This window comes from Empidonax traillii, unplaced genomic scaffold, assembly GCF_003031625.1.
Source record: "Empidonax traillii isolate 1590-97213 ecotype Southwest subspecies unplaced genomic scaffold, ASM303162v1 scaffold819:size405531, whole genome shotgun sequence".
Taxonomy (NCBI): domain Eukaryota; kingdom Metazoa; phylum Chordata; class Aves; order Passeriformes; family Tyrannidae; genus Empidonax; species Empidonax traillii.
In genome coordinates this window covers 292,962-314,895 of record NW_020956012.1, presented here as the reverse complement: position 1 = coordinate 314,895, position 21,934 = coordinate 292,962, and the positions used below count along the sequence as shown (strand labels likewise).

Genomic DNA, 21,934 nt, shown 5'->3' with positions numbered 1-21,934 from the left:
TGTGCTTTTCTCTGCTGAACAAGATTCTATCTTTGGATTTCTCATCTGAAATATTTTATCTGTTCAGATCATTTTTGGAAGGTGATTGGTAAGTTCTTGATGGTGTCAGCCGACCCTAAGGGGACTGAATTTCCCTTAAATAAACTTGGTGTGGTGACAGTGGAATCACTGCTTTTACTCTTTTCAAAATGAATGAGTTTAAGAACTCTTCTATTTCATTTTTAAATGTAAGCATCATCAGGTTACTGGTATTGCTGATGATAATTGGGATGATCCCCCCCTTTCATGTGACACCCTCTTAGGTACATTCAGAAATTGATGGAATTTGGCCTCTTAATTGGCATAAATGCTGGAGATGATGACTTGGAAAGGTGCAGCTGAAGTGGAACGTGGAGTTTGGGACAGTCACATGAGGTTGGGTTTGGGGAAGGGGTTTCCTTAGGGCAGAATTGTTGTACCTGGTGTGGTGCCTTCTCAGAGAGAGGCTGCTCTGTGCCCCCAGCCTCACAGAAAGGGGCTGTTTGGGATTTGGGAGTGGAGCTGGGATTTGGTGCAGGCATTATATTGATCTCTACAGGGAGGCTTCTTGCCCAGCCTGAGGAATGAGCTGCCCTGGGAAGCACAAGTGCTTTAAACCATAAACCACAATGGAATAGCTGAAAGCTCTTGACAAGTCTCCCTCTATTTGCAGAATAACACACTGGCACATCCCAGATGGATTTATTTGCAAGGATTGATGGTTACTTGACAGCTGCCTTCCACTTTGCACTGCCATAACATCCACAGCTTGAGTCACTAAAGCTCTCCCCTGTCCTTGCCCAGTGCAGTGCTGGGTTCTGCTCCTCTGTGTTCCTGCACCCCGTGGGCACTGTGTGTGGCACAGCTTGGCCTGTGCAGTCAGTGAGGAGCTGCCAGCCTCTCCTGGAGGCTGGTATTACCACATTGCTCTAATTAGTTCTCTTAAAATACATCACACACATCTCTGCTGCTGGGTTGGGGTTCGGCCTGAGGGGGAGGTGAGCAAAATTCCTGTCTGAGAGAGCACAGACTTTTCTGCATGTTCATTGCCCAGCAGAGCAGTTCTGGCAGGAGATGCTCAGGTGAAGCTCAGTCATGTTGTCCTCCTAAATATCTTCAAGTGAAACCTCTGTGCTTTTCTATTTCAGCTTCTTAGACTTAGACAATAGGAAATCTAGGAAATCAAACTGCAAAGCTCATGAGTGTTTCTGTTCATTTTTCTGGAGAAATGATTCCATTCCAGAGTTTCTTCTGTTTCAGCTGCATCTGCTGTTATGGCTGGAAACCATCACTTAGGGTAGAAAAAAGGAAGGTGACTGGGCATAAACTAGGCTTTGTTCAGGTCAGCAGGGAGTGGTGTTCCCTTCTCCTCCCACCCTGCCAAAGCTGCAGTGCTGTGTGTCCCTGGGTGAAGGGGATGTGTGGGTTCATTTGGTGCTCTGAAGCAGCACTGGTCATTGCCAAAGCTTGAATCGTGGTTAGAGCTGGGTGCAGCCTGTGGGATGTGCTGCTGCCCTCTGCTCCCCACAGCCCTGCAGGAATAACCTCTGTCCTAGAGCAGGAGAAGGCTGTTTGTGTTCTGGGAGGCAAAGGAAGCCTGAGTTCTTCCAGCTTTCTGGTTCACATCACTGATTGGAAATGGGAAAGAATGTAATTCGTAGGCAGATATCCACATCCCCTAGTTTTGTCACAGGAAGAGTTAGGGGCAGAAGTAGGTGTGGAGGCAGAGCTGTTTGTGTTGTTTCTGTGCAGATGGGGTGTGTTGGGCACCCCTGCAGCAGCCTTTAACCTGCACAGTGTCCCTGTCACAAATAGCTGATCTCCATGGCTGGTGGGTCTCACAGAAACCTCAGACTTGACTTACCTGCCCAAACCCTTCTCTGCCCAGCTCGTGGCAGATGCTGTGCTGTTGTGATTATGCAATTTGGTTTGATCCCTCTGATTTGCAGAATTGCACAAACTCAGTGTCCTCTGTGCCGTGACAGAAAGGGAATGCCTGTGCTCCAGGCCTGGCAAATCCTGCCAGCGTGAGCAGAACACACAGTCCAAACACTCCGGGCAGCTCAGTTTAGAATGACTTAAAGGTTAATGGGCCTCAGCTGGGAGAGAGCCTGACCTGTTGGTACTATAAAGGAGAAACATTTACAATATTGGAATTATTTCCTTAAATTTCCTACATGGATAGTGGTGCTGGTGCCGTGATCTGGCTGCTGCTTGTGGACTCAGTCCTGAGGACATGAGGGAGAGGATTGTGTTCTCAGAGCTACCTTACCTCTGTTAATGGATATATTTGGGTGCTGGGTGGTGCTGCTGCTGTGCTGGATCCAATTAACACATCTCTCCTGTTCTCCCCTTGCAGTGAATCTGAAATCCTGCACCACGACAAACAATATGAGCCTTTTTACTCCTCCTTCGTTGCACTTTCCACACACTACATTACTACTGTGTGTGGTCTCAGTAAGTGTTCCCCCTCCTTTGCTTCTGATGTAACTGGGATATAGTAAAAGTAAATCATAAATGTTGTAATTTTTTTATTTGATTTTTGCCCTCTTGCTGAATCAGACTTGACATTATATATATATATATATACATATATCAGACTTTATCCTGACAAAATGTCAGTTCTGATGAAAAGGGAAGCTTCTTGATGGGAGTGTTTGACCACCAAGTACTGGACAGTGTGGCCTTTTTGGTTGCTTATTCATTGGCCTGACTTACTTTTTGGTCAAATGAAGTGTTTGATTCAGTTTTCAGGATTTTTAGATTGTTTTTAAGGAGTTAGAACACTACCATCCTTGAAAGTGTCCAAGGCCAGATTGGATGGAGCAGCCTGATTTAGGGGAAGGTGTCCCTGCCCATGGCAGTGGTTTGGAATGAGATGAGATTTAAGGTCCTTCCAACCCAAACCATTCTGGGATTCTGTAATGTTACTGTGTTGGAGTTCATGATCAAAACATTGTGACTCAAAGTATTTTCTGTTATTCTGGCTGACAATTTAGCAATTTCAACCAAAATAAGTGGGCTTTGTGGACTTGTTTCATGTTCTTCGGTGCTTCTGTCAGCATTAAATAATGTTGCTGGGGAAACTGTTTTATCTATCTAAATTCCTGTGTCTGGTAGAAGGCATTATCCTGATTTACTGACATTTCTTGGGTTACATTGTCATGAGACTGAATTTATATTGCACCTGTGTGTTCAGCATGATGGACTGTGTGTGTGCCCACGCTGCAGAGCATCCTGCTCTATTGACAGCACTGGCAACTCACTGCACTGAATTATTTAAAAACTTATTCTGAGTACCAGGATCTGCTTCTTTCAGTACCAAGGAACCAACTGCAGTCGGTGGCAGCTGCTTGCAAAGTCCTTATTGAATTCTCCCTGCTGCGCCTTGAGAACCCAGACGAGGCATGTGCTGTGTCACAGGTGAGAAAATGGACTTTGGGCTCTAATTCTGAAATATTTGCTCTAATGTTACATACATAAAGCAAAATTATTAATGAAGCTCTTAAAATATTTAAGGTGTACCATTGATTCCTGCTGAGTCTTCTCTCTGCATTCTTTACTCAGAATCTCAGCTTGCTTACAACCTGAAATAAAGGTGACCTGAAGTCTTGGTTAATTCTGTTGCAGTTTCCTACATTCTGATTTGGTTTTGTGTAACAACCTGGATCAAATCTGTTTGTTGTGTTTTAAATGTGATTTCTTTCCTGCTTGTATTTTAATCATCTGGGAAAGTTTATATCTATTTAGAAGAGGAAAAGCATGTGAGAAGGTTTCACATAATCTAGTGTATCACAGAGAGCTTTTCCAAGTGTTTTCCATAAGAAGCACAGGGCCAGTATTGGTGACCTGAATTACCTGCAGTCAATAATCTGTCACGATCTTCGGGGTGAGATCCCAGTGGATTAGAGCTGTTGCAGTGGCCTTATCAGCTGAAGTTGCATTACTCTTAATCCAGCTTCTTACACTAAATGATATGGAGGAATAATTGGAATCGAGAGAGTTTAAATTGTACTTGATATCCTTTTTCTTTTCTTTTTGCAGAAACACCTCATCCTGCTGATAAAGGGACTGTGCACGGGCTGCAGCCGCCTGGACCGGACGGAAATCATCACCTTCACAGCAATGATGAAATCAGCTAAGCTGCCTCAGACTGTCAAAACCCTCTCTGATGGTAGGGAGGGTTCCATTTGTGTGTATTTCCCTGCAGCACTGCAGTCAGGCACAAAAAGCCCTGGGCTTTGCTGTATGAAATGGTTTGTTGTTTTCCCTGCAGTTGAGGACCAGAAGGAACTGGCCTCCCCAGTGAGCCCAGAGCTGAGACAGAAGGAGGTGCAGATGAACTTCCTCAACCAGTTGACATCAGTCTTTAACCCCAGAGTCTCCTCATCACCATCCATCATGCAAGAGACACAGGTGAGAAAAAACTAAAAAAATCCCCGCCAGTCTGAATTTTAACAATTAGTAGCATGGTGCAGGGAAGGGCAGAGGACTGCAAGTGATAGTTTTTTAATACAGGTGTGAGGAAAACCTTAAGTATTTAAATCCTGCTTGCGTGTTGTTGAGTGGAAAATGGCAATTGGCATTGTATTGGCAGTAGTAGGTTTGTTTCCTCATGGAAGGCAATGTTCAGTGATATCCATGGCTGTTTTGAGTCCTGTGTAGAGACTTACTGCAGTACGGTATATTTTAATGTCTCTGTAATATATTTAGTATGTGCTTGCTTTAGGTGGAAGGAGAGAATGAGGATCAAGCTGCCACAGATCAAACCTCTGCAGCAAAGACCAAAAGCATATTCATTGCTCAGAATGTGGCCAGCCTGCAAGAACTTGGTGAGAATCAGTTTTCTGAACTTCAGGGTCAAAAAAAGTGCTAGAAAAATGTCTCTCAGTGTTTCACCTCACAGCTCTGAGGGGGAGGAAATTGTCTGGCCTAAAGGATTCACAGTGATTGCCAGGGGAGGTTGTGGCTGGAATGGAGTTTTCATTGCTCAAGTCAGTATATTTGTGTTTTGAGGGGTAAATGAGGTGGACAATCTAAAACAGTTTATGGGATGGATCACTGAGCAGGTGTGGAGTAGAATCTCAGGATCTTTAAGGTTGGAAAAGAACTTGAAGATCATCACGTCCAACCAACTAGACCTGGTGTGCCATCTAACGTGGACACAGAGCTTTGTGGCACCCGTTACAAGTAGGGACTGGAATCTTGACCAACTGGTTTATGTGTTGTAAACTACTCTTTATCCTGTTGCTTCATTTCTGATGACATTTTCTCACCACAAAGACTAATTAAGTCAATCACTGCAGACCGTTAGATCTGTTCTGCTTAGAAGCTCTCTGATGAAACAGTAAAATAACACTGCCATTATTTTTGGCAGGTGGCTCTGAAAAGCTGCTGCGAGTTTGCCTGAACCTGCCGTACTTCCTGAGATACATCAACAGGTTCCAGGATGCTGTGTCAGCCAACTCCTTCTTCATCATGCCAGCCACGGTAGCTGATGCCACCGCTGTGCGCAATGGGTCAGTGCTGTCACATCCCCATGGGCCTGAGGGGAAATGACTCTGCTGGCAGGGCAGTGTTGCTCACTGGCTGCTCCTCTGAACTCTCATGTTCGTCACTCTGCTGAACCTCAACATGTGTCCTTCCTGCAGGTTCCACTCCCTGGTGATAGATGTGACCATGGCACTGGATACTCTGTCTCTGCCTGTGTTGGAGCCCCTGACTCCCACACGTCTCCAAGACGTGACTGTTCTTGCTCTCAGCTGTCTCTATGCAGGTGAGTGGATCTCCTCTGTTTTTTTGGAGCTTTTTGCTCTACTTTGTGAGGCTCAGCCCACAAGTAACCTTTATTTCTCATGAGTTTGAAAGCTCTGCAGCACAGTGTGTGACTGGGTTAATATTGAAGTTGTTACAGTGGCCCTGCAATGCTGGTACATTCTGCCACCGTTCTTGTCAGTATCTAAGAAAAAGGCTGAGTGACTCAACATCTTCTTAACAGCCTGTGATTTCTGCTCTTTTTGTAATATTCAGAGAATAATATATTTTTACAATGCTTCTATGGCTTTAGCCTAATTGATTGTAGCCCCAAATCAACCTTGTTCTCCAGGAGAGGTTTAAGTACACCATCATCCCGAGTGTTTAATTGTCATGGAGGAGACTTTAAAGAGATAGGCACTCAAGTATGAAGATTGTCTTAAAAATGGCATTTAATTACCTAGTAGACCATTTCCTCTTTTAACTGTTCCCATGTATTTTTGTGGGATAAAACTTTCCTCTTTTGAGGGTACTAAGGATTTTTTAATCTCTCAGCTGTAATACTGAGCATTTCCTATTCCATCAAGTTTATGGACACATTTGAATGTACTAAATAGGAACATTTTGTCCCAAGATTGTCTCGTACTAAGAATTCTCCCTGCACTTGTTTGCCCTGAGGTGTGAGCGTGGCCACCTGCATGGCTATCCTGCACGTGGGCAGCACTCAGCAGGTACGAACCGGCTCCACGAGTTCCAAAGAAGAAGATTATGAAAATGATGCTGCTACCATTGTACAGAAATGTGTAAGTGACGAGAGAGTGTTCATTGTTTTCCGTTTCAGCGCATAAAGTGTGTAGAATTTGTATTTATTTGGATTGCAGTGTCAGTTATTTCTAGGCATTAGCCTTGCTGGTAAAGGAATTAAAGAGTCGCTAATTCTAGGGGGCAGAATACACTTGTATTTTGAGGTTTTATTTTTATTATTGCCTAGTGGAGCACCTTGCCAATGTTTTGTCTTTATTTGCAGCTTGAAATCTATGAAATGATTGGACAAGCCATCAGCAATTCACGCCGTGCAGGGGGTGAGGTAAGATTTCCATCTCAGGAAGCTTTTCCCCTGTTTTTGTGCTGGTCTGTTTTGGCATTTGGATTGACGCTGTTCTGTATTGGTGCTTTTTTCTCCCCTCTTCCCCCTGACTTTTGGTGTGATAGCATTATCAGAACTTCCAGCTGCTCGGGGCTTGGTGTTTGCTGAACAGCCTCTTCCTCATCTTGAACCTCAGCCCCACGGCCTTGGCTGATAAGGGGAAGGAGAAGGATCCACTGGCTGCTCTTCGTGTCAGAGACATCATTGCTCGTACTAAGGAGGGCGTGGGGTCTCCCAAACTAGGACCTGGGAAAGGGTAGGTAACACCCCACTGCAGGAGTCACTGTCCGTGGATATAACCGTGCCCAGCAAACGACTACTGGGGGGTCTTGCTGGTCTCTGGAAATTTTATTTCACTCCATTTATAGTTCAAATCTTGAGTCTTGGAAAGAAGAGTTGTCTTCTTCAGTTTATCCAGGCAGTTCACTCAATATTTATTTATTCATTTATTTTATTTTCCCCTTGAAATTGCACTGTGTCCTTTGTGTTGCTGTAGGCACCAAGGGTTTGGTGTGCTGTCAGTGGTGCTGGCAAATCATGCCATCAAATTGCTGTCATCGCTCTTCCAAGATCTGCAAGTGGAGGCATTGCACAAGGTATGCACTCTGTGTTCTTGTGAAGCATTTTGCCTTCTCCACTTCAGCACTCTTCTCAATTCTCTTGTTCTCAATTCAATTTTAAATTCTCTGCTCCAGGGCTGGGAGAGTGACGGTCCCCCAGCAGTGCTGGATATCATGGCTCAAAGCACGTCCATCCAGAGGATTCAGCGGCTCATAGACTCTGTGCCACTCACTAATCTGCTGCTGACTTTGCTCTCCACCTCCTACAGAAAGGTAGGAACTGGCACACAGACAACTTCTGGATCTGAACCACCCCAAAGCATGGAAAGTTCTCACTTTTCAAACTGACTGTGCTGAGAGGAATGTAGAATTCTTTCAGAAGGCATCAGCTGGGGCCTTTGTCTTCCCTCTTTTCAGAGATGTAAATTTGAAAATTTGCTCTAATGAAAATGGACTTTTTCTGTAAGTTCAGTGTATTTGTGAGTTAATGGGAAGATGAAAAGCCTGTGTTCAAAACTGATGCCTTTAGGTTAGAGCTGTTACTTCAAGTGTTGCTTACAAACTTGACATAGATTGTTTGTTTCCAACCATCCTGTGTAATTTTAAATAAAACTTAAGTGGAAGAAGCCTTGAAAACCTGTTCATAAATTAGTTGAGAAAAATTAGGTGGAAGAAAATTAAAAGGCACGAGAAAGTTACTCTTTATTTTCGAATTCTTCCCTTTCCTAATCCTGAAACGTGCCTTGCTGTGCTGTTCTCTCAGGCCTGTGTCCTGCAGCGCCAGAGGAAGGGCTCCATGAGCAGCGACGCCAGTGCCTCCACTGACTCCAACACCTACTATGAGGATGATTTCAGCAGCACTGAGGAGGACAGCAGCCAAGGTAGCGGAGTTGGCAGCAATCAGGATTTTACACTGCCTTTCAGGTTTAGGGAGAACCTGGCTACTGGGCTGTTGCCTTCTCAGACTGGAGTGATGTGTAATGCTGAAAAAACCCAACAGTCTGTAAGGTCTGTGTGGCAGAAGTAGTGCTGACTGGAGTCTGTTGTGTAAACTGAACCCGGAGTGGCTGGAATTTGGCAGTATTTGCTCAAGAGGAGTGGAAGTTCTCAATGAATTCTAGCTGGACATCTGTACAAGTGCTTTGCTGTGTGATTTGGAAGGCAGAAATGAAGACAGCAGATGTCTTAACTCTGCTCACTGAAATTTCATTTTAGGCCTTTTTCAGGCTAAGTAGTGTTATAAGGTATTTCTTATAATAATATGGTTTTGTTTTTCTTACCTTGTGTGTTAGATGATGACAGTGAACCCATCCTGGGGCAATGGTTTGAAGAGACAATCTCTCCAAGCAAAGAGAAGGTGGCCCCACCACCCCCCCCTCCACCCCCTCCTTTGGAGAGCTCACCGAGGGTGAAGAGCCCCAACAAACAGAGTGGTGGAGAGAATGGGAACATCCTGGCCAGTCGCAAGGACCCAGAACTGGTACGGGCAGGGGTTGGGGCTCAGTGAAATCACTGCTGGGCTGTAGCATTGTTTACCTGGCAGGGAGTAGCTACACTGACAACAGGATAAATGTCAGGTATTATAAGTGCATTGCTGATGGAGAATCAGGGAGTGTCTTGGCTTTGAGGAGAGATGTTTTCTCTAGTCTCCTGTCAAGTGGAATGTCACAGATTTGTTGCTGCCAGGGAAGCAGAGACTGCAGATAGTATCTATGTGTGTTACAGAGGAAGAGGGAAAATGAGGGCAGAACGATAAGCGATAGAATTGCTTATAGAATTTTATTGCTGATAGAATGCTGTCTCAGGTTGGACTTGGCTCCCAGCCAAGTCCCTGGACTTCGGGGACAAAATCTTCCCCCTTCCTTTCACTTTTTCCCAGTTGACTGAAAAAAAATTAAAAAAACTCAAACCGAATAAATTTCAAATGGAAGATTTATATGTACATAAAGAAAATTATATACACTATTAACCAAAGGAAACTCCCCAAAAGGGAAAAGGGAAGGGAAAGGGAAGAGGGAAAAAAGGATAAAAAGGGATACAAAAGGGATAAAAAGGGATAAAAAGTCAAATACTACCCTCGACAGGAAGCGAGCCACACCACACAGCTGCCAGCACTGTCCGCCTCTCAAGGCCAACCAGACGCGCCAGGCTTCACTCCCTCACCCGGGCAGAGCGACAGTAGAGCTGCTTCCACCTTGGGTCCGCCGGAAGAAAGAGAGCGAGAGCTTCCTCTCTCTCCTTAATGATACTCTTGCTTATGTAAAAATCGTATGGAATACTGGGAACATGACCTTGGTTCCTTGGTTACAACCTGATCACCAAGGAAGGCCTAGATTCAAAACCACTACAAATGCTTTTAACTCTGTTGGGTAAAGACAAAAATAAATACTGCAGGGGAGAAGTTGGAGGCCTTCTACCTTCTGAGAGAGTTCTAGAATCAGTCCTGGTACAGACCACAGTGCAGTGAGCTGAATTGCCATGAGTTTGCCTGTCCTCCACTGCTCGGGGGTAATTAAGGGACTTGATTGATTTTGCTGGTGGTTTAGTTTTTACTTGATGTTATCCCTCTGCTTTTGTTGCTTCTATAGTGTGTTTCTCTTTTCTTTGCAGTTTTTGAGTCTAGCTTCAAACATTTTGAACTTCATCACCTCTTCTATGCTGAACTCCAGGAATAACTTCATTCGCAACTACCTGAGCGTGTCTCTGTCAGAGCAGCATATGGCAACACTGGCCAGCATCATCAAGGAGGTGGACAAGGATGGGCTTAAGGGTAAGTGAATAGAACTCTGATAGAGCTGGAGGATTTAGAAATGTGTGTTTTCTTAGTTTCATGTCAAAATCTTAAAGTAGGAGAGAAAGGGTAATCAAGGGCACTTGATCCCTGTCTTACAGGCACGTCAGATGAGGAGTTTGCTGCTGCGCTCTATCACTTCAACCATTCCTTGGTGACCTCAGATCTTCAGTCCCCTGCCCTGCAGGTAAACTGGGGTCGAATGTGTAAATGAAATGCAGAAGTGATGGTGTCTGTTAATGTCCCTACATGGATTCTCCACACCTAGAGTAGGGTCTTGGTGGTTACATTTGGCCCTGAGGTTATTTTGCAAACAGAGGCTGGAATATTTTGAATCCAAGGATTTGAATGACCTTTGCAGTCATCCAGTACAAAACATCCTGCACTGTGTAAACTTAACATCTAGAGTTCAAACAAATCTACTGAACTTTGAAGGTGATGAAAACTGAGAAGGAAATGAGTCTGTGTTTTGGAAAGTTGCCTCTATCCATAAGTTTATCAAGAGACATTCCTGCAAATTTGCTTTGCTGTGAGGACTGATGCCAAAAAGCCTTGGAATTTTCTCAGGAGAGAATCAGGTTAATCCTTTTGCTTCCATGTACTAACTTCGTAGCCTCTGGGTTTCTTTGCTGGGTCATAGGGTGACCTGACTTAACCCTGTAAGGAGAGGTTACAAACCTGCTTACCCATCACTGAATTCAATCCCTATACTTTGCTGACTGTTTTCTACTGTATTTAAACCACTCTGTTGTTTGGGTTTTTTTAAAGCAGTTGAACTTTTCAGCAATCTGCCTTTTTACTATATTTAAAAAGAAACAAGTACTGCTGTGATCAGTCAAAGGGATCTTCTTCCAAATTCACAGATACTGAACATAATCTTTCTGGCTGTGATATTGTGGTAAACGAGTAGAGCTCATTGATGCCTTTTTTTTCCGTATTGGTGTTGAGTTTGTTGTGTTTTAGGTGGCAGAGGGACAGCATTAAGTGTCCCTCAGTAGCTATTTGAGGTAGGAGAGTTATTGCCGTGGGAGCCCTTACAAGCTGAGAGCCCTGCTGTTTATTGACATCTCTATATTCAGAACATACTTTTAATTAATTAAACCATTGGACAGTCCTTTCCAATAAGCCCCTGTTTTTTTCCAGAACACACTTCTTCAGCAGCTGGGAGTTGCCCCTTTTTCTGAAGGACCGTGGCCTCTCTACATCCACCCTCAAAGTTTGTCGGTGCTCTCGCGGCTTCTCCTGATTTGGCAGCATAAAGCCACTGCCCAGGGAGATCCTGATGTTCCAGAATGCCTTAAAGTCTGGGAAAGGTGAGGTAATTTTATGTGAAGCTGAAAATCAGTCATCTCTAACCTCTCTCATTTCCCATCAAGTGAAAACTCTCTGGGCCCAGCGTAACAAGTGTGTGTGTTCTCTGAGCTGTGATCTGTGTGATGCTTGGAGGAGCAGAGGCTCATTCTGCCCCGTTGCTGGAGTCCTTCATCAAGAGCATAGGAAATGAGACCTAAAATCAGGAATTAAGTGGGAGGAGGCAGAAATACAGCAATGCTGGTTTTAAAAAGGGAAGGGGAATGTCCTATTTCATCAGGTTTTTAGTATGTTCTGTTAGGATGGTGCCAGGATTGTTCCTCTCTGCCATTACCTGGATGTGAAAGTCTTTGATAGGGTTTAGCTTTCTTAAAGCTCTAGTAGCCAGCCTTTCCCCTGGGAACAGGTTCGAGTTCTTCTTTCTCCCTTTGAATGATTGTTCCGATTTTCCTTTAAGTGATTTTGCTGCTAATTTAATTTGTAGGTTTGTGTAATCTCATTCCAATGCGCAATGTAGTGAACAGTTAGTGAAATTACCAGTATTTAAGCAGAAAAATACAGTTATGAAAATGCTCTCTAACCTCTAGTTAAAGAGATTTTAAAGAGAGATTTAAGCAAGGGGAAAAGTAAACTTTATGAACTTCCTCTCGTTGCCAGGTTTGTGGGCACCCTGAAGCAGAATGCCTTGCAGGGGACTCTCCCCAGTGACACAGAAGATCTGAATGTTGAACATCTCCAGCTGCTGCTGCTTATTTTCCACAATTTCTCAGAGAGGGGCCGCAGGTCCATCATGATGCTCTGTATCCAGACAATTGTGGAGCTGACAGCAAACATGGAGACCCAGCAGTGCTCTGTGCCGCTCATCGTGGCACGGCTGCTCTTGGTGTTTGACTACCTGCTCCATCAGTATTCCAAAGCTCCCATGTACTTGTTTGAACAGGTTAGGCTTTGACATCATGTTCTGGATATTTAATTGGTCACCCAGCAGAAATGTGTAACGGGCAGTCATTTGGTGTGTTCTGGTCTCCTCATGACCTTTGTGAGGAGACCCAAATCAGTTTTGATGCTGTTACCAGCCTTTGGAGTTACAAGGCGTGCTTAACTATCATTGCTGATTCCCAGCACTGGCTTCATTTGGAGTGAAAATTCCTGGTCTAATTAGTATCCTAATTCCTGATCAGGACAGGATGATTGTTCTACCTTATCTTTAAAATCCTGAGTGTTTGGGTACTTAGTCACCATTTCACAGCTACCTTTTCTTTGCTTTAGTGTTTCACCATTGAGGTTTTGGGGATTTTTGGTTTTCTCATTAGTGGGATGCTGGTGCTTTGTGCCTGGCTTTTCCAGTGGTGGGGAGTTTGGCCTTTGATTTCAACTGCTCTCTTCATATTAAAAAGCATCAGAGAGGGTCCAGGGCTTTCCTCAGAAGTGTGTGACATTCTGCTTTAAACAGGGTTGTTTCTGTTCTATGGTTTTTTTTCTAGGGGGTGGTATTGTCCTCCTACCCCTCAATGACAGGGATGCCATGGGTGGTTTTCTGTTTGTTCATTTTGTAACTTAGGTACAGTACAATTTGCTGACTCCACCCATTGGCTGGGGGAGTGGATCCCAGGACGGTGGCAGACGAACGTCTGTCCCGCTTTATCATGGCTTTAAAGAAGTGGAAGAAAACTGGACCAAACACTGTTCTTCAGGTAAGAAAGAAAATGAAAGGAACCTTTTATTCTGGGATTCCCTTTTAAAATTAAGTGTGAACTCTTCCTGTGCAACTTTTCCTGCTTTTAATGGACATAGTTACAATAGATAAAAATGCATGTAATAACACAGGAAAAGTTTTATTAAACAAAATTACTGACATCTAGGAGTATACTACAAGTAATTAAAAATATATTTGTATTTATTGTACCAGGATTGTAGGAGCAGGAAAACTTTGACTGTGTGTACCCGAGCTTGGAGCACTTAAAATGTGTCATGAAGCTGGCTTAGCATTTGGTAGTAGTATTTAATGTGAAAGGTTAGGGATGGGGGAGAGAGTATAACACAATGCTGCCTAATTGAACTGTCGCTTGGAAGGTTATTTTCTGTTCTTACATTCCAGACTCAGTTCCACAGCCCAGGTTCTACTGCATCCTGTCTCTGGAAGCTTCTGAGGATGATCTGAACCGTCTGGACAGCATGGTATGGACAGTGTTTAGAGACCTTCCTGTCAGTCTCCACAAGCCCATGTGGATTTGACAAGTACCAGGGAAAACAGACAAGAAGGAAAGACTTGATTAAACAGAGAGACCAGAAATTTTTCACTAAGTGGAGAAAGGAAGAGGGGCTGGATAAAATAATATGGAATTCCCTTTTACACCTAATTGCATGTCAGGGAATTCAGCATGCAAAGTCTGTGAAGATGTGGATATTCAGGATGCTTGGGATTGAGTGCTGGGACAGAGGGGCCTGCCCTATCCACACTTGCTTTTCAGTGTTACTGAAACACCTGAGAGGAAGACGTGGCATTAGGATTGTTTCTCCTCACTTTGCTCCATGTTCTTCCTGGGTTGTGTTTCCTCTCTACATCTGTTGCCATCAGGGTTGTGGGCTTGCTGCCATGCAGGCTCCCTTATCACCAGTTCATTGATTATCCCACTGAGGAGAGAAATACCAACAGAACTCACTTCCTGAAGGTTTATTTTGCTTACATTTGGACTGTGGGTGTTCTGAATACTTAAAAGAGTAAGAGCTTGGCTGTATATATTCTTTGCAAAGCATGGATCCTGACTTATCACCTCCTGCAGGTTTGTGAGGTCCTTTTCTCCAGGGCTACGAAGTACGATGAGCTTTACGCAGCCCTGACCTCGTTGCTTGCAGCTGGGTCTCAGTTTGATACACTCAGGAGGAGGGAGAACAAAACTGTCACAGCACTGGTAAGACTGTCTTGCTGCCTGTGTTGGGGAATAACAGGTTTTCAAAATTAGAATTTTTAAGCAAAGTATTTAACCGAAGTGGTTTGGGCAGTGGTTGGAGTAACGGGGAACTTGCAAATCCCACAGCCAGCTGTAGTGTTTATGGTGGCTGCACATCTCTCGAGTTTGTAATTCATAGTATGTTTTAGACTTGCTGTAAGTCCCTAATGATTCCGGTAGGTCTGGCTAGAACATGATTAAGCAGGAGAAAATGGTATAATTTTCCCTTTTTCTTTTCTCACTCCTCTGTTGCGTATTTTGTTGTGTAATATGACAGAAACTCAGTCCAGAATGTGTTCATCTGCTTTGGCACATCTGCAGAAGCCTGGAGTCCCTGATGAGATATTTCAGTAGCTATAATGATCAAAACTGTGATCTTTCTTTACTAATTTGTCCAACTGTTCCTCTCTCTAGGAAGCCTGTGCCCTTCAGTACTACTTCTTGATCCTGTGGCGGATTCTGGGGATTTTGCCTCCCTCTAAAAGCTACATGCACCACTTGGCCATGAACACGCCTGAGATGAGTGACTGTGACCTCCTGCACACGCTGCGCTGGTCTTCCCGCCTGCAAATCCCTTCTTACGTCACGTGGATCAAGGTGCAGTCTTGATTGGGGTAGTTTGAGATGTTGATAGTAAGAATGTCTGTCTCTTCCATAGGGTTTGTTCTGTGGGCGTGATGGGGAGAAATGGAAAGTTGTGCCTGTATTTTCCGAAGTGTTCCAGCCTGGTGATTGGCAGGGTAGTTAACTACAGAGCACTGTGTAAGTGTGATGGGTCTGTTTTTTGGCATCTCTAGGATCATCTTGTCAGGCAGGGCATGAAAGCTGAACATGCTGCTCCTCTCATCGAACTGACCTCCAGCAAGTGCATCTCAGTGAAGTACGATGTGGAAATAGCAGAGGAGTACTTTGCTCGACAGGTGAGATGGTGGGAATGCATCCATGCATGTGGAGCTCCTGTTTCTGTGGAATGATTTGCACTTACTGTTGCTTCCTGTTGTATTTTCAGATATCTTCTTTCTGTGCTGTCGACTGCACAACTATTCTCCAGCTGCACGAAGTTCCCAGTTTACAATCCATTTACACCCTTGATGCTGCAATTTCCAAGATTCAGGTTTCTCTAGATGAGCACTTTTCCAAGTTAGCTGCAGAAACTGATCCCCACAAATCCTCAGAGATAACCAAGAACCTCCTTCCTGCTACTCTGCAGCTCATTGACACCTATGCTACGTTTACCAGGTACAGTCCTTGGGATCTCCAGGAGAAACAATTCCCTGCGGTGCAGTTTGCTTTCTTTGCATTTTGTGTGGTGTTTTCTTAGAGGTGCCTCAGTTTTTTAATAGTCCAGTGTAATTGCTTTATGTCCTCTAGAATGTCCATTGTTTTAAAAGAAGAATAAAAAGTAGCTTTTCAAGCCATGTATGGAAATTGTTGTTTCTAAGTAACCACCTTGTCTGATCTTCCAAGGCTTCCTTGCAAATTTGCAAAACCAGCTTTTGCTCAAAAGATAAAACCACTCTGTAGGATAGCGCTACTTAAGGTTATTTCTCTGGAATAGTACTGAGGCTGTCAGACCATCAAGAAAGAGAGGGGGTTAATTTTTCCATTAAGAGTCTGAAGTCTTCTAAAGTCTCGTTAGAAACCTGTGTAGAAGAAAGCAAAAGTAAATCAGCCTTTTCTTTGGAATGGGCACTTCTCCTCATAAGTAGCTTAGAGGGGATAAAAGCCCACAGCTCCCTTAGTGGTACAAGATGAAGTACGGAGCTTCAAAAGTTTGCTGTTTATCTGTCACTGTATTGACAGACTTAGTTCAGAAATGCAGAAATCCTGAAGTAAATCCTTTCCCTCCTGAACGCAGATCTTACCTGCTCCGGAGCCTGGCTGAGGAGGGCTCCACGGACAGCAAACCCTCTGAGGAGAAACTCCAGGGTTATGCTGCTGTCCTGGCCATCGGGTCCAGCCGCTGCAAGTCCAACACTCTAGGTGAGGGTGCTGGAGCTCACTGTGCCCTGTCTGTAAATGGGAAGCTTTCTGCAACGCTGCCAGCGTTCCATTTCAAAGCTCTGTGCTGGCTCATGGGTTCACCACTCTTCAAATGAGGGAGTTATCCTGTCAGCAGCACACTGGGAAGTCTCCTTTTGGTATCCTAAAAACTGAAAAAGCTGGGCAAAGCTTGGGAGAGTAACTGTCTTGTGGGCTTGTCTGGATTGTTGAAATGCTTTCATAACCAAACTGGATCTGGTGGCATGGAATAATAAGGGGAATTATGAAATGTTGCTATGTTGAAGACTGCTGTGAATTGGTACTTTTGCCCTGTTTTCTGTTGTTTTAATAAAGTGAAAGAAACAGAGAAGCTCTTTCAAATATAGGGATAATTTTGACTTGTAGAAAAGCTTGAAACTAGCCCTCAGTGGAATTACAGCTCAGTTTGGCTACAGTTGTGCCTTAAATAATGATCTGATTTAAAAAGTATTGTAAAAGCATTCTGAGTTTCAGCAGGACCCTTGAAAACTCAATGCCTGATGATTCTGTGTTACCTGCAGGGCCAGCACTTGTTCAGAACTTGCCTTCAGCTGTGCAGGCTCTGTGTGAGTCTTGGAACAACATTCACACCAACGAGTTTCCAAACATTGGCTCATGGGTAAGTGCAGCCTGGAGGATTGATCTGGGGTGCCCTTAACTCCAGGTGGGCAGGGTGTCCCTGTGTTGGAGGTGAGTGTTCTGATGTGTGTGTGTCCCTCCCCAGCGCAATGCCTTTGCCAATGACACCATCCCTGCGGAAAGCTACATCAGTGCTGTGCAGGCTGCCCACCTGGGCACCCTCTGCAGCCAAACCCTGCCCCTGGCAGCTTCCCTGAAGCACACCCTGCTGTCCCTGGTCAGGCTCACTGGGGATCTCATTGTGTAAGTGATGGTTTCTCTGTTACATTATTTGTTACATACACTGTGGGTCTGTCTGCTGTCCTCAATGGCTGAACTTCATCAGGATCTGAGGGTGCAACTCACTGACCTGGTGCTGTAGTTTGAACTAAACATTTCAGTTTGCACTTCTAAATTCTTCATGAATAAAGGCAGTCTTTCTGTCTTCATCTGATCTCTTCAAAAAAGTCCAACTCCCTCACAGAAACCCTTATTTCTTTTTTTGTCAAATATGGACTTGAAGAAACTGGAATCTAAATTGAGACAATATGGATCTAATTAACTGATTTGTTCTTTGTTGTAATTCATTTTTGTGATATTTTTAAAGCATAAAGTAAGAATGAAATGCATTCCTTTTTCTAGGGACTTAGTCTAAAATACTCTGAAATCAAGAAGTAGTTGTTGACACTACAGACAAACCCGAAAGCCACACTGTGTGAGAGTGCAGTCCGTCTAGGAAAATGTTGTAACTGTGTATATGCAAAAGTAGCGTGTAGAGTTTTCTAAATGAGGACTGTTTTTCTGAAGCTGTGTCAGTATATTTATCCCAGCTTTCTAAAAAAAGCTTTATCACTGATTTCCATCCAGATTTGTGCCTCACTTGTGAGACTTCTTATTTCCATTAAGGATGTTCTCCAATAGATCATGCAGAGAATTAACTGGTTTGCTTTTCTTTTCAAGCTGGTCAGATGATCTGAACCCACCCCAGGTAATTCATTCCCTACTGCCCCTCCTTCTGGAGAGCAGCACAGAGAGTGTGGCAGAAATCAGCAGCAACTCTCTGGAGAGGATCCTGGGCCCTGCAGAGTCAGATGAATTCCTGGCACGTGTTTATGAGAAGTTGATCACAGGATGCTACAATATCCTGGCCAATCACTCTGATCCAAACAGGTAACAGGCTGGGCTTGTCCTTCTCCTCCCCCAGAGCTGGGTACAAAATCTGCTACAGCAGATTTAAACAGCAGTGCTGGTGCTGAGCACAGCAGAAAGGCAGAAAATCAGTTTATTCTTATCTGTTGAAGACTTTTATACTTGTAGACTAAAAATACAAGATTATATTCATGTTACCAGGAACCGTTGAGGCAGGGTGGATTTTCATCATCTCCTTTAACTCTGAATGAAGCATGTGTATATCTGAATGGTTTTTTATTTAAACAGATAGAAAATTCTCTAAATACAAGCACAAAATCAAAAGTGAAGGTGCCAGCCTAACTCACTTTATATTCCTTTGTTCTTGCTGTGTCTAAGAATGGCTGATCCCTGCTTTATCACAGCTAACTACCCAGAGCTGGGCTTCCCACCCCTCCTGTGTGTACAGAGGGAATGGGCTTCCTGTGCAGATGTTGATTGTAGCCATCTGAAACATAAAACCTTTACACGTGGTGATGTTGCATCTTTTTTAACTCTGATCCTCTCTGGATGGGAGGTCAGTGGGAGACCTGGTACAGAGTATAAATGTAATGGGATTTTACTTGCAGAGTATTTGGGAGTGAGGACATGCTCAGGGGAGAATGGGGAGAAGTAACACTAAAACAGGCCTAAAGTGTCAAAACAGCAGCTGTTTACAGGAATTTGAGGTGTCTAGAAGGTCTGGATTATTCTCATTTTCTGACCGTAACTTGCCTTACAGCATCATGTGACACTTTTTTTGCTGAGCATTTGTTGGGTTTGTTGGTGTTTCTGTGTGGTTGTTTATCAGCTGTTTTTCTCCTGTCTCATGAAGAAGAGCTGTTTTCAATTGGTGGAAAGTTTTGGGGATTGTATTAGCAAAATAGATCACTTCTTGACTCTCAAGAGCTGTTGTAATTGTTGAAATGGCTCCTTTATATTCTTATTTGACTCTCCTGTGTTTGATCCTTACATATTCCTCTTTTAAATCCTTAGTGGTCTGGATGAGTCCATCTTGGAGGAATGTTTGCAGCATCTGGAGAAGCAGCTGGAGAGCAGCCAGGCCCGAAAAGCCATGGAGGAATTCTTTTCAGAAAGGTGAAGCCACAGTCAGAGTCATAGCCCAAGAGCTCTATTTCTCCTCCCTTTTCTGTTTGTTTGTCACTGTAGACACTGAAGTGGTGTTAATGCCATTGTGCAGGACAATATGGGCTGTGTGGAGACAGGGTCTCCTTAGGGCAGTGCAGGAGAGTGGGGACAAACTCGGGGGGCGGGAGGGGGCCAGTCTGAAACCTGAGGGCAGAGGGAAATGAAGGTCATCTTTTACAAAGCTGATTTATTTCCCCCCTCTCTATAGTGGAGAACTGGTGCAGATCATGATGGCGACGGCCAATGAGAACCTCTCAGCCAAATTCTGTAACAGAGTGCTGAAGTTCTTCACCAAGCTCTTCCAGCTGAGTAAGTGTTGGTTGGATCTCTCCTGTCCTGCATTTGTCCACTTTATATTGTTCTTATATTAGGCTGAGACATGAAGATGCTTGAAAGAAAAGCTGTGGGAGGGAGTGGGGTCCCTCAAACTTCACTTGTGATGAAAGCCATTTTCACACACATTCACTGTAGATCTGTCACTCACAGTAACTTCCCCCCCCAGCTGAGAAGAGCCCCAACCCCAGCCTGCTGCGCCTCTGCGGCTCTTTGGCTCAACTGGCCTGTGTGGAGCCTGTCCGGCTCCAGGCCTGGCTGACCAGGATGACCATGTCCCCACCCAAGGACTCAGACCAACTGGACATTGTGCAGGAGAACAGGCAGCTCCTGCAGCTCCTGACAACTTACATCGTTCGGGAAAACAGGTAAAGCACAGCCTTTTGTGTGCTGGTCATCTCCTTCCTCCTCTAGGGGTGGGAGTGCTGGTGGTGTCGTTATTGTACCTGTCTGAAAGTCTCTTCTTTTTGCTCAGCCAAGTGGGAGAAGGTGTGTGCACTGTTCTGCTGAGTACTCTGATACCGATGGCAACAGAGATGTTGGCCAATGGTGATGGCACAGGCTTTCCTGAACTGATGGTTGTGATGGCAACTTTGGCCAGTGCAGGACAAGGTGCAGGACACCTCCAGCTTCATGGTGCTGCTGTGGATTGGCTGAGCAGATGGTAAGAGCAGGCTGGATACTGTTCTTTGTTCGCTTGCCTCACTTGGACTGATTTTGTTAATTTTTTTTACTGATCATATGGGGGCAAAAGTTCATGTTTGGTGGTACTCAGTTATTTTTTAGGTTATTGTTTGTTGTTTGGAATATAAACTCTCTGATCTATATCCCCTCCCATGAAGAACAACCACGTGTCTTTCTTTTCCACTCTGGATGGTTTAATTACTGCATTTATACATTCCCTGTTGTTAACCTAAAGCAAATTGAATGCTTGGAGCTGTTGGTCAGGGCTGAGTTTATACTTCCCAACAACTGTTACCTGTAATGAGAGGTTGTGGACTCCCACTCCTGGAGGTGTCCAAGGCCAGGTTGGTGGGGCTTGGAAAAACCTGGGATAGTGGAAGGTGTCCCCACCCATGGCAGGGGGTGAATGAGATGAGCTTTAAGGTTCCTTCCACCCCAAACCACTCTGGGATTCTGTGATTCTATAATAATTTCCACTGTTTTGTGTTACAGCAAGAAATATCTGTCTCAAAAGAACGTGGTAGAAAAAATGAATGCCAATGTCATGCAAGGGAAGGTAAGACATGGTCATTGTTTAACTTGCAGGAATAAATCCCAGGCAGGAGCTGTTCACCTGTCCTGTTTTGGGTTCATAGTGGGAGTTAAAGCAGTTTGGTCAGAGGCACCATTCAGTTTTCTTGCCCTGTAGCAGCTATTATGGGATGTGAGTCGTGCCTGTTGTTTTGTGCTTTCTAGCACATGACTATCCTGGAGTGCACCTGCCACATCGTCTCCTACCTGGCCGATGTCACGAACGCCCTGAGCCAGAGCAGTGGCCAAGGGCCCAGTCACCTGTCCGTGGATGGGGAGGAACGAGCCATCGAGGTGGACTCTGACTGGGTGGAGGAGTTGGCAGTGGAGGAGGAGGATTCCCAGGCTGAGGATTCGGTAGGCGACGCTCACATTTAGTGCTGCAAAGGAGATGAGGGTTTATTTTGCTTCCAAATCAGAATTACTCAGGTTATGAATTAAGATTTTGTTGTTTGTTCCTCATGTGACCTACTTGTCAGGTCTGGAAGAGAATATCTGTAATTTATGCCTAGATCTGTTGACTTTGTGATTTCAACTAAAGTTAAATTTTTATTTTTTAATAGAAAAAGGAAGAAATGGAGTGAGATGGGTTTCTTCCTACTGGTTTATTTGTCAATTATATATATATATATGTCAACAAGCGGCTTAGATAAGACTTTGAAGTGCTGTTGGCTAGGGAAGAAAAGCTGTTATAATGCATTGCTTAAATTTATTGTACCAACATTTTTGTTACTGTTTCTTTTTCTTGTTAACCCTTTCATGTTATTTTAACATGTCACCCTCTCTTTCATGTCTTCTCTTAGCTCAGTGTTGCAGTTCTTAAAATGCACATTTGGTGTCTGAGGAATTTATTCTGTAC

The 21,934-nt window shown here is 44.2% G+C and overlaps 1 protein-coding gene across 4 annotated transcripts in view; it reads left to right on the top strand.

Annotated features, from left to right (window-relative positions):
• The window catches only part of UBR4 (ubiquitin protein ligase E3 component n-recognin 4), a 78,406-nt gene that overhangs the window by 1,205 nt on the left and 55,267 nt on the right, over window positions 1–21,934 (top strand). For all 4 annotated transcript variants that reach the window (XR_003573253.1, XM_027901901.1, XM_027901900.1 and 1 more), the window contains exons 2-35: window positions 2,378–2,475; window positions 3,338–3,441; window positions 4,063–4,192; window positions 4,295–4,434; window positions 4,748–4,850; window positions 5,396–5,537; window positions 5,670–5,794; window positions 6,451–6,575; window positions 6,800–6,859; window positions 6,985–7,175; window positions 7,416–7,515; window positions 7,615–7,752; window positions 8,243–8,360; window positions 8,772–8,959; window positions 10,090–10,249; window positions 10,372–10,457; window positions 11,414–11,583; window positions 12,239–12,521; window positions 13,143–13,275; window positions 13,680–13,759; window positions 14,365–14,493; window positions 14,947–15,129; window positions 15,330–15,452; window positions 15,542–15,771; window positions 16,391–16,515; window positions 17,076–17,173; window positions 17,279–17,436; window positions 18,133–18,342; window positions 19,336–19,437; window positions 19,697–19,797; window positions 19,991–20,189; window positions 20,297–20,485; window positions 20,998–21,061; window positions 21,241–21,432. Coding sequence is in view for 3 of the 4 variants with exons in the window: in XM_027901901.1 (XP_027757702.1) it covers window positions 2,378–2,475; window positions 3,338–3,441; window positions 4,063–4,192; window positions 4,295–4,434; window positions 4,748–4,850; window positions 5,396–5,537; window positions 5,670–5,794; window positions 6,451–6,575; window positions 6,800–6,859; window positions 6,985–7,175; window positions 7,416–7,515; window positions 7,615–7,752; window positions 8,243–8,360; window positions 8,772–8,959; window positions 10,090–10,249; window positions 10,372–10,457; window positions 11,414–11,583; window positions 12,239–12,521; window positions 13,143–13,275; window positions 13,680–13,759; window positions 14,365–14,493; window positions 14,947–15,129; window positions 15,330–15,452; window positions 15,542–15,771; window positions 16,391–16,515; window positions 17,076–17,173; window positions 17,279–17,436; window positions 18,133–18,342; window positions 19,336–19,437; window positions 19,697–19,797; window positions 19,991–20,189; window positions 20,297–20,485; window positions 20,998–21,061; window positions 21,241–21,432 (4,777 nt within the window). In the remaining variant the exon portion in view is untranslated. The remainder of the gene's footprint in view (window positions 1–2,377; window positions 2,476–3,337; window positions 3,442–4,062; window positions 4,193–4,294; window positions 4,435–4,747; window positions 4,851–5,395; window positions 5,538–5,669; window positions 5,795–6,450; window positions 6,576–6,799; window positions 6,860–6,984; window positions 7,176–7,415; window positions 7,516–7,614; window positions 7,753–8,242; window positions 8,361–8,771; window positions 8,960–10,089; window positions 10,250–10,371; window positions 10,458–11,413; window positions 11,584–12,238; window positions 12,522–13,142; window positions 13,276–13,679; window positions 13,760–14,364; window positions 14,494–14,946; window positions 15,130–15,329; window positions 15,453–15,541; window positions 15,772–16,390; window positions 16,516–17,075; window positions 17,174–17,278; window positions 17,437–18,132; window positions 18,343–19,335; window positions 19,438–19,696; window positions 19,798–19,990; window positions 20,190–20,296; window positions 20,486–20,997; window positions 21,062–21,240; window positions 21,433–21,934) is intronic.